We start from the raw sequence: 12,349 nt of genomic DNA on the forward strand, positions 1-12,349 counted from the left end.
TGTTATTGTAATGAATATGTATTGTTGCAGCAGTTCTGCATGGATATTTGATATTTAAATTGTAGTAAGGTGCCTTTAAATTGTAGTAAGGTTTATTTGAGTGTTTGTTATTACACACACACACACACACACACACACACACACACACACACACACACACACACACACACACACACACACACACACACACACACACACACACACACACACACATATATATTTAAAAAAGTGGTATCTTGGTAATTTGATGCATTTCTAAAATCATTTATTGTGGTATTGAGAGATTATTACAGTTTACACATATATAATTTATATTAAATTTTGTTTTGTTGTGACAGTTCCCTATTGCTGATAATAAAAAGGATGTATTTCGCACCAAGCATGTTCGTATCTACTCGTATTTGCAAAATACATATAATTCTGTACGTTTTTTTGGATTACAATTCACCAGTAAATTTCTAAAAGCCTACATCAGCAACATTTATAGAGTGAGGTACGACATTGTAACAGTATATTCTCCGCTCCAGTGGTCAGCGTGAAACGGTAGCCTGGACTGCTGGAACATCATGCATACTAATCATTGGTGTTGCTGACACTGGACCAAATAGCCAATATTCATCATACCACAGCAAACATTACTGGGCAATACTTGATACATGCCCCTGCAGATTTAACTGCCCCGTCATATACTTGTCTGTATGTTCGCTAATACGATATTTACAAATATATAGGGAAGATATTTTGTTGTAGAATTGTCTATTAAGAAATATAAATTTCATTTTCCGTCTCATAGGGTGGTGCAATCAATTTTTTATTGGGATGCTTTGAAAAGCATTGTAAAGTCATCATGCCCTTATAGAGAACTTCGCAGAAGACAGAAAAAGTAGACCAATTTTTATCACTCTACGAGAAATTACAGCAATTTAAAGTAAAAAAATGTAGTAACAGGACAAAAAAACAGCTGAAGATAAAAATTTGATATTTACAGAATATCACCCTTCGGGCAGTGTCACGGTTTTTAACAATTTATTATTTTTTAATGTACATTTTTAATTAAATATACTTAAAGAAAACATACTTTTTATTGAAATTTTAAGGAAATTAATTTATTACATAACAAAACATGCCAGTCTCTCCTATCACATTTCATCTATACATACTCTAAAATCCGTATACTTATCTCCAACAGTTCTTATTACGACCTAATGATAAAAAGTTACTACTGTAAATGCTTAAAACTCCAACTGCAAATTTTTGCTCACTCGTGGAATAATAAAGTGTTCTTATTTTTTCTGTCTTAAGAAAATGTAGGACATTGAAGGACTGTGAACAAAACAAAACATGTTTCAACTGGAAACCGATTTCACTAACTTAAATAGTGTAAGAACATAGCTGTATTTGCATACATATATGAAGATTGCTTAATTTCTAAGTTGAAACTTGAGATGTAGTCAAACTACAGTAACAAATACAACATTTGTGTTATACCTTTCCTCTACTTACAATTTTTTTGGGGGAAAAACACACAAAACTTTAATACAACATATTGGCAACGTCTTTGATGTCGCTTTATATGTGTGTAAAAACTGGAGAGCCGATGGCCGAGTGGTCTAAGACGTTAGACTTTGGGTCTGAGTTAGAGATAGCGCAGGTTCGAACCCTGTTTGTGACCGTTGCACTTTTTATCTGTACCATCGGCCTTATACTGCATCGACTCTCCCCCTTATTCTGTTTGATAAGACCCTCGCACAGGCCAGTGGCCCATGAGGACGGGCAGAATAAGGAGATAAAAGGAGATCGGCTTCTCCTTTTTTATATATATATAAAAAACTAATAATTTTTATTTCTTACTATGATACATACAAAATGAGATTCAAAATGGTTTAATCAGAAACTATAATTGTGCTGTTTAATGCAGCCGTATTAAACGTTATTCTCTGCTCGGTCTACTTTACAGACCAATGTACTTGACTGAACGTGTACAGAGGTACGTACATTAAAGTAATACTGTCTCAACTACATTTGTGTTGTGTTAGTTACGAAAACCACTATTCTGTGTCTGTATTCATTATTTTATATAATTTTTGGATTCATAGTTTAAGTTCTTTTAAAGACAAATATTGTTTCGTTGTGGCATTTAAACAATTTAGTATATGTAAGCACATCCATCTTAACTTATTTAAAGACGATCAAGGGAAAGTAGTCTGTCGCGTACAAGTTAGGTTTGGAATCACACTAAACAATTCTGTCCTGCCACATTAGCAGTTAGGAGTAACTAAACAATACTCTACTTACATGAGAATAATATTTTGTTTGTTTGGAAACTCGGCACTTGTTGGTAATCGAGTAAATCGAGCGGCACTTTCTGGTCCGACCTGGTAAGTGTTGGTCCGGACCAGCAAGTTACGAGGTTCTATATAGAGCGCATAACGTCCTGAACCAACAACACTGCCGCTTGTTTGCAAGTGCCACTTGCTTGAACAGTAGCTCGCCTAGCGTGTATATAAGGAACTAAATACCAGAATCCATAAAATTAGTTAACAAGTAGGCCTACATGAATAAATAGAGATTTTAAATTCAATTTTGTGTTTAAGAATATTCTGTGTATATGCTTTACAACAGCAATAAAATGGCATCTGAAAATCAATCTAAAGCATTCTAAGTAGTTTTAATTTACAGTACTTGAAAAATAGTTATTCAAAATACCATTCACATTTTTTAACAGTGTAGAAAATTTCAAAGACTACGAACACATTGGGGATGTAAATAAAACGCGACCGCCATTAACAAATATATAATATATTATCAATATATAATATTTTAAAAACATAAATACTTTGAATTATACACTACAACAAATATATTACCACATTTCACACGTCAACAGAGGAATATTGAAAGCAAACAAAACAAAGTTCGTAACTAATGAAATACTTAACAATGGCACACTGAGAGAAAGGGTGGCCGGTTTAGGTTAGGGGAGGGGGAGGGTTATGTACAGTTTGTGAAAGGGTGGACGCATTTAATTTAATCTTTACATAATATTAGTGTTTAAGACAGAGATATATTTTGAAGAAATCATCTGTAATCACATGTTGTATTATCATTCTAAAACAATTAAGTCAAGTTTGACTAGCGCATTACAGCAAAATAATTTTCTTAAAATAATAATACTGAATAATAAATACTAATCATCCCTGCTCAGTAAAATATATTATCCAAAGATTATAGGTTTGTTTATTTATCATAAGGTTTAATATTAATTGTTAGTAATGCTGATAGGTGTCTGTGGTAAACTAAATATAACCAATTAATACAGAATATTAATTACTTGTCATAGAGAGTTATATTACGTTTGCAATATTTACTAATATTTCTGTTAAACTAATTTTACAATACAGAATTCTTATACAGAGTAAGAAAATGAACAAGTCTATAAATACTATTATCAACTACATAATGCAACTGCATTCAGAGAAAGTAAAATTAAATTCTTAAGTAGACAAAAGAGAAAAGAAATGATTGGAATAGGCCAAAAATGAATCAAGAATATAAAGAATACCTCTTCTCATAATGTGCAATACAAATGAAAATAAATTCTTAAAATTCCATAATGTTAATGACTTTAAAATACGGCTCGTATTAATGAGCTAAAAATAATTTACTCATAACAAAATGAATGCTATATAATACGAAAAATATAGATAATAACATGACTAGATTTCGAACAGCATTTTATTTGTAACTGAGATCAAGAACCACTATAACTTTGGCGCTAATAAATTTTTTTCATTAAAATAATATTGATAGAGAATATGAATGGGCTTAATCATTTACTTACAAAATCCATTAAATTGTATTATGGTAAAATATTAAGATTATTAATTTAATTTTATACTATATTAATTTTCATTAAAATTAATTAAATTTAATTAAAATTAAATAATAATTAAAGTTAATTAAAATTATAAGTGAAATAATACGATACTCATACAGTCATTACATGCAATATAGAAATATTAAATTTAAGATACATTAACTAAACAAACTAAACAAAAATTATTATGTTTTTTAATACTTTCTATTTTCAAAATGCTTTAATACTAATTACTCTTAATACTGATAAGTTGCAGAAGAATTTACTGGAAAACTTGTATACGGAATTAGTTAAGTTCCGTAACTAAAAATTGTAATGGTTAATTTTTTCACATTCACATTTTGAAATTTATAATATAAATACTATTTGCAGAAGGAAATTAATAATTTAAATTTAAACGGTTGTTATATTATAAAACTATGCTGTTAATTGATTGAATGAAGAGTCTAAATCACTGATTTACTTAACAATACACATTGATTACTGATTGTTGACAAAGATGTAGGGAGGAAAACCGGCTCGAGGTTGATGAGTTAGCGGCGGCGACCAAACCTGAGGAACACGTGGTCCACGTCTTGTCTCTTGACTCCGTTCTCCATCAGGGGCGAGTTCTCAGGGTGCATCACTGGAACATACAGACAACGATCACAAAAACGTGAAGTATGAAAACCTTCTGGAGATTGATAGTGCTCATAAGTGATAAACCTAAGAATCATAAGGTCCACGTCTTGTCTCTTGACTCCGTTCTCCATCAGGGGCGAGTTCTCAGGGTGCATCACTGGAACATACAGACAACGATCACAAAAACGTGAAGTATGAAAACCTTCTGGAGATTGATAGTGCTCATAAGTGATAAACCTAAGAATCATAAGGTCCACGTCTTGTCTCTTGACTCCGTTCTCCATCGGGGGCGAGTTCTCAGGGCGTAATTCTTGTGCAAAGAGTCATTGATAATTAATTGTGGAAACCGTCCCTACATTGCAGAGTTACTGACGACGGACGGCCCAGTTGGATATATGGGACGAATTGCAAAGTTGAGCGCAGAGATGTGAATGAATGTATCAAACTTCAAGCTTCTATACGTCTGCGAAATCATTCAGAGAGTTTTGAGGGGTATTCCATAAGAATGGGGGTTTCCAGGCCCTCCTCTCGGAAAATGTTTGCAATTTCTTTACTTAAAACGTGTTTTTACTCACTTTTATATGCATTTTTACCCCAACTTGAGGGTTAGTGATACCAACATATTTTATGAGTTAAGGGTTAATAGCCCAAGGCTTTAATTTGGCTGACCTTCCAAAGTAAGTATCTAAATAATAAATAAAGCTGCCTCTATAAATGTTTTCATTGTTTGATTGAAAAGTAGAGGACTGAAAGAATAACTCGCAGATTCCTTTAAAACAAACGCAATTCTTAGGAATTAGTTAATGTATGGCGTTAACTGAACACTACAGGTCAAAAATAGGGTATGTCGTAGAGATTGAGAATGTATCTCGTTAAAAAAATATTTTCTTGCATATCTCGGCATTTAAAAAATATGATTTAGTAGGAATAGTATAAGATTGTTTCAAGATTCGAAAGCCACCATTTGAGTCGGTTCATCATCGTTGCAGAAAATCTTATAGTGTTAAGAAATTGCAATCAGTACTGGAAAATAAATAAAATAATCTTTTAAAGAAGCTAAACTAATTAAGTGAAGTTATATTGTATTGTCTTTATAAATCGTAGTCGTAAAACGATACACATTTCCTTAAGCTCTAAATTTACGAGTAATTGCGATGTCCATTGTTGGCGATTTCCATATTTATAAGCTTCTTGTAATCTACGAGTAGGCCTACAGTTAATCCTGCGAAAGAACAAGCTATGTCCTTAATTACAGTGCTGTAATCGAGATTTGTCTGATTACATTACTACATTGATAAAATGTCCATACTAATTTGAAAAAAAATATATTTTTTCAGTCACACAGAAGTTGTTAGAATGTACAGGTTCAACATACATTATGGTAGACTAATGTTTCATATTAAACCCGAAATATATATTAAACCCTGGGTTTTAGGTATATTCCTAGAGCCAAGGAATAATAACATAACACGAAAACTGCCTTTTCGCTGGAGTAAATTATGGGCTGAGCGGAGCCTAACAATCGTGATGTTGAAAAATTCCATTTCTGCTTGTCTGTCAGTCAGACCGCACGATACATTGACAACAAACTGATGGATAGACGTGAATATGTGCATGAAACGTCATTTGTATATGGGGAACATTAAGTTCGATGATAGTGAATGTTATTTTTTACATAGGTTTTATGACTAATCACTGTGGTAACTGGAAAATAGCAGAATAAATAAATGTATAAACAAGCTCTGTACACTCATACGAGATTTTAACTTAATATTAACTAATATGTACCATAACTATCTCAACACGTGGAACATATTTTATGGCGACTAGGCTAAGTGTGTAAATATTTATTATTTCACCACCGATATGAAAACCAGTTTGATTAACAAAAATATCAATGTATCATGTGGCAAGATATCTTGAGAAAGAATTAATCTGTAGACTTGAAATTATGCATGAAACTTCATTTCTATATAGACAAGAATGAATTTTATGTGCATGCCCGGGCAACCATGGTATTTGGCTGAGTGTCGTTGAGTCTGTCACACTAGGCTGACGTAATGTTTCTTTTGTTTGCCGCAGGATGTAAATTTTTTTCGTATAATTGTCTATCGTTCCATCTGTCAGTAATGAAATGAGTTATAGTCTTTCATTTTTGCATTGAACCTCAACGAACCCTTTTCGCCACGCGTGGAGTGACGTATTCCCACCTTGTTTAGTTAAAAAATCTAATTTATTTTAATACATAATCATTTGTATTGATAATCCCCTATTGTATTTAAGATTAAAATAACTAGAATGGTCAATTGATTTTGAGTAAACTAATTCACAAATCATGTGATTCAAATAGGTTTAAGAAGACTGAAAAACGAAACGAGAACAAGTATTCAATGCAGCGATTTATATTTAAGCAATGTTAATTTCGTGCTTCATTGTTACGTTAATTAATGCTATTTAGTTTAAGAACGCATGTTTGTATTGTTTGTATCTCACAATATTGTATGTATAACAATTTGTAGATTTAGTCTGAGATGCTGTCTGTGGGCGTGACAATCTCAGAGGGATGTATGTGAGATTGTGTGTAATTAAAGTTAGGACTTATTAGCAATAACCACTTTAGTTTTATTTGTATATTAAAAGTATAATTTTATTTTATATATTTTAAGAATTACAGAAGTATTTAATTTATTAATTTGTTAAATTTTAATTTGTACGTGGTAAAATATAACATTAATTTCTCCACATTGTTTAAATGTAATTATTTCTTTAATATTTTTCTTAAGGTAATATTTAATTCATTTAAAACAATTTTATGTGGTCGCTGGTTAAGTGTAAAAAAGGGCCATACGGCCCTAACATTGCCTGTATAAATAAAGAATTGTTTATTTCATTTAATTTAAACGTTTTAGAAGTGATGATCATTAAGAGAATGTAAACTTTCTGCTTTCAGGTCATCTTAGACGTGTGGTAACTTATTTTATTTAAAGCAATTTCATACTTATGACGTTTAAAATAGAGTTTTCTCAATGTATGTACTCTTATTTTGTAGAATACCGATGCCAGTAGTTATGTGACACCAATTATTGTGTCTGTGTTTGATTGATAAAATTGGCACGTTTGTCGCGGTCCCAACCACCTGGGAAAACATACAGAACACAACCGTTAACAAGTTTTGTCTCCATCTTCACTCTGTCATTGTCACACGAACGTTCTCATCAGCATTCAAGACTAGTCCTGGTAAAGATCAGGTCAACTAGAATAGCTACACTTTCTCTCTCCCCCACCGCCATTTGTCCACTTTCTCTTACACTACCCAAGTTGGTGCGAATTTTACTAGATGTCGGTCAACTCAAAATTGATGGAATTGTAAAAAATGGTGAAAACCCAGGAATGGTATATAAATGTGGTTAAATAAAAGTAACCATCTGTAGATAGATAGATGATCGTTCGAACTTCCCATGTAAAGAAAACAAAAAAGATTTTATTATGCTACTCTATGAACGCACTTTAAGAAAACGTCGAAGTGAAATAACCACTTAGAACCGGCAAAGACGAGAAAAAAGAATTTTCTTTTTTATAGCTTGGTCTAATTTTTTGACCTAACCTCCGATACCAATGATGTAGTTTGAGTTTGCCGAGTTTGACAAAATTTCATAATTTGTCCACTTTCTCTTACACTAACCAAGTTGGTACGAATTTTAACAGAGGTCGGTGAACTCAAAATTGATCGATCGTGCATGGAATTGTAAAAGAGGTGAAAACCCAAGAGTGATATTTATGTGATTAAATAAAAGTAGTCATCTGTAGATAGATGATCGGTTGAATTTCTCATGTAAAGGAAGCGAAAAAGATTTTTTTATGTTAGTTTATGAACGCACTTTAAGAAGACGTAGAAGTGTAATAACCAATTAGAACCGGCAAAGACGAGAAAAAAATGCAATTTTCTTTTTTATAGCTTGGTCTAATTATTGACCCAACCTGCGATACCAATTATTTAGTTCGAGTTTGCCGAGTTTGACAAAATTTCATAAAGAACATTGAGAAACTGTAGAATGAAAAATCGTATACAAAATTTCATTTAACACTATTCTCTTCAGAGGATCCTTCTCATATATCAACTAGGTCCATGTACAACTGGCAAGCTTAAACATTTTTCAAGAATAATAGTATAGAATATTTTAAAAATCACCCGTTCTTTTATTTTATTTTATTTTATTTTACATTTCAACGGACATCTCCATTTTTACAGTTGTGAACATAATATTAAACAATGAAAGTAAACAACCACAGTGACAAAATAGAGCAATAACGATTAATAAACTATTTAAGTGACGAAACGGATATAAACTATGAATGACAATAACGTAATTAATTATTAGTGTACCGTGATTTGAACTATGGAAAAACAACGAACAATAACAGCAATAAATTAGCACGAAACAATGAGAATAAACAAGATTAGACAAGAATTAACAAGACACAATATATAAATAACAGCAATGAGAGACGTACAGATAAAGTGTAAGAACGAATGTCTTCCCTCATTGTGCAACTCCTAGGCAGATAACTCATGCAGATCGGCGATCTTCCTCTTGAGCACTGGTATACTGTCCACAAAAAAGTCAACGATGTCGGCGACGCTATTACCAGAACTCTGAAGTCGGTACATCGTATCGTTTGCTGCGTAGTTGGTGCGATGTGTTGCTGCTAGCGAACAGGTCTCTGGAGCGAGTGGCTGAAGGGGTCCTGAAGAGGATCTGGCTCAGCATATCGGGACAGTCGATCTTGCCGTTAAGGATCTTTGACAGCAGTACAACGTCAGCGGAGAATCTGCGATCCGCAAGAGTCAGGAGTCCCAGATCACGAGGACACTTCCCCGATGGGAACCTGACGATAGAGAATACCACTCCTGACACCCACTATTCGAATAAATCTTCTTTGAATAGTCTCTAGTTCATCTAATGAGAAACTTCTGGTGGAGGTTCCACACTGGAGAGCCATATTCAAGGATTTGGCGTACCAAAGCACAATACAAAGTTTTTAAAAGCCGTGTCACTTAAGCCTTTTGAGAATCGGGAGACAAATCCAAGCATTTTGTTTGCTCTGCTGCAAATGTTTCGCACATGCAACTCAGGATTCAGTGAAGGTACTAATGTAATACCAAGATCTTTTACCTGCAGTACACGAGTTAAGGCTCCCTGCGTATATTGTACTCATGGACAACGGGGGGAGAGATTCCGATGGAAGGTCATCACTTGGCATTTCTTAGTGTTGAGTTTAATTTTGTTCTCTCTTCGCACCAGCGGTCGATCGCACAAAGATCTTCCTGGATTCGTAGGCAGTCCTCTTCAGTGGATACGATGGAAAAACAGTTTCACATCATCAGCAAACAGAAGTGAGTCGCATTGTAGAGCCTCAGGAAGGTCATTTATGAAGAGTGAAAAGAGATAGGGTCCCAACAGCGATCCTTGGGGAACTCCAGAGTATGAAATGAATTCTGATGAAGTGGCCGAAGCAAACTTGATGAATGAACGCCGGTTTGAGAGGTAGCTTGTCAGCCACTTAATTTCCGTGCTTCCAAATCCTTGATCAAGCAATTTTCTCAAAAGTAGTGTGTGGTCTACCGTGTCGAAAGCCTTGGAGACATCCAGATATATGGCATCTAACTGATTATTGACGGTGAAGGCTTCATGTATTTTGGACTGAAATAACGTTAAGTTCGACACAGTAGACCTCCCACTCATGAAACCATGCTGCTGTGGGCAGATTAAGCCAGCCAGTTTATGCTTTATACGGTCAAGAAAGAGGTCCTCAAAAACTTTGGCAATAGCTGGCAAAATCGAGATTGGTCTATAGTTAGCAACATCTTCAATGGCCCCATTTTTGTGGGAGGGGAACAACGTAGGCTAATTTTAAAGATTCTGGGAAGACACCAGATGACAGTGACGCATTGAATAGATCACAAATTGGTCCCGCCAACAGGACCACTGCAATGTTTCAAACCATCGGGGGAATTTCATCAGGACCCCATCCTTTGGTCTCATCGAGCTTTCCTCAGCTTGCTCAATACTTCTTGGTGTGAGATTCTTGAAAAAATGGAGTTTCCAAAGTGGTCACCACTAACAGGTATAAATATCTCCGTGGGTTTTCGTATACACTGAGGAGAAAAAAAATCCCTATGCAGTATCACAAAATATTCTTATACATACACCCTTTCTAAAGAGTACTGTATCAAGGTTTTCCACAGGTTCTGCCTGTATTACCAACCTAAGCAATCAAAGCATTACAAGGTATACCAACCTATTCAAAAACTGGCTTTTTTCATTCTTATGGTCCCGTTGAAATTAATACGATTCTTGTACGGTTCATATACCTATTACATTATTTTAAAGGTGAGATTGTGAATACCCAAAATTTTGTCACATCATTCCGCCAGCATTGATGTCTGTACTACACAGGTGATGTCGCAAATCCTTTGCAGACAGTCCCCTACTCGATGTTTTACAAATGAATAAACTAATTATACCTCGAAATAAATATTCCTACAAAAATCTCAAAATCTGACCTTTCTTCCAACACTACTTCACTTTCCTGTATAGCAAAGGAAATAAACGGAATTTATAGTAGAGAATTTATAGCATGAGCGGTGACCTCGAGTTGCGCCGTAGGCAAAGACGGAACTAAAGTGGTGGGGGTGGAGCGGCTCAGTCTGTTGCCGTATTTAGCCTTGTGAACTTCGGTCTCCAGTCTTCTATACGTGCCGCCTAAAAAACATTCGCTTGTGCCAATTCACGAGTTGTAATACAATTTGTGAATTAATTGCGTTGTGCTCATTACGTTTTAAGTAAAGAGTTTGAGATGGATCATAATGTAAAAAGTAAAATTGGAGGTAGAAAGGTTATACACGGCCAAGCAAGAGAAGTGCTTCCCATTTTATGAAACGGGAAGCAGAAACCAACACACTTCTAAATTTGAAGAAAGTTCAACAGCGTGTCGTAGAGGCAACTGGAATTTCTGAAAGTACGCTGAGACGAATTTTGAAGGAGGAAAAAAAATAAGTCCAATTGGCAATTCTTTTAGTACGCCCAACAAAGTAAGAAAACGCAAACATACTAAAAGTAATCTGGACAATTTTGATTTGGGTGTAGTTCGAAGAACAATAAATAATTTTCATCGACAACGGGGGGTTTTGTTATGTTAACTATTGCGTGTGGATCGTTGGCGTTATTGTTATTTTAAGTATACATCATTAAATTAACTTGATACAAGTTGGTAGATAAAACTGAGTTTTTTCTTATTCTACTGTGTATATTAACAAATTAGTTTAACCAGTTTTATATTAATTTTTAATTTAGCAGCTAGGTTATGTCAGTTGAAAATTTTGTAGTGTATAATTGTATCTACTATCGTAAATCCTGAAGCTTACACGGTTAGTATATGATAAATTGAATTTTAATGGCTAACAAAGCGTAAAAATTACAATTCTGAACTGTTGTCGTCGTTGGAGATCAAGAATAATATAAATTCCTACTCTTTCCCAATTTATGAGAACCCTTTCTTACCACCAGGTATCTCTACTGCGAACTCATTAAGAAGGGTGAGCTATGAACACAATTTCGGCAGAACATAGTTATTGTTAAGATCACGTACATCCGGTCCCAATATTTCCAAGATTTCCTGTATTGAATTCCCCATCATAAAAGTCCGTCGCCGTAACTTCAAAAGAGTCTAGAAATGTTCAAATATTCTCAAAGGTCTCCTATATTAAATTGCTCATCATAAAAGACCACCGTGGTAAGAACATAAGGGTCTAGAAATGTTGGCAAACATTACAATATTCGGCTCCCGCCA

General features: G+C 34.2%; 1 protein-coding gene across 1 annotated transcript in view; it reads right to left on the reverse strand.

Moving 5' to 3' along the window:
* Positions 1 to 2,779: 2,779 nt before the first annotated feature.
* Positions 2,780 to 12,349, reverse strand: part of LOC124360049 (myosuppressin) — a 165,494-nt gene continuing 155,924 nt past the window's right edge. Inside the window, exon 3 of the mRNA XM_046813301.1 lies at positions 2,780 to 4,502. Coding sequence (XP_046669257.1) covers positions 4,411 to 4,502 — 92 coding nt within the window. The 3' untranslated portion in view covers positions 2,780 to 4,410. The remainder of the gene's footprint in view (positions 4,503 to 12,349) is intronic.

This window comes from Homalodisca vitripennis, chromosome 4 (genome assembly GCF_021130785.1).
Source record: "Homalodisca vitripennis isolate AUS2020 chromosome 4, UT_GWSS_2.1, whole genome shotgun sequence".
Taxonomy (NCBI): domain Eukaryota; kingdom Metazoa; phylum Arthropoda; class Insecta; order Hemiptera; family Cicadellidae; genus Homalodisca; species Homalodisca vitripennis.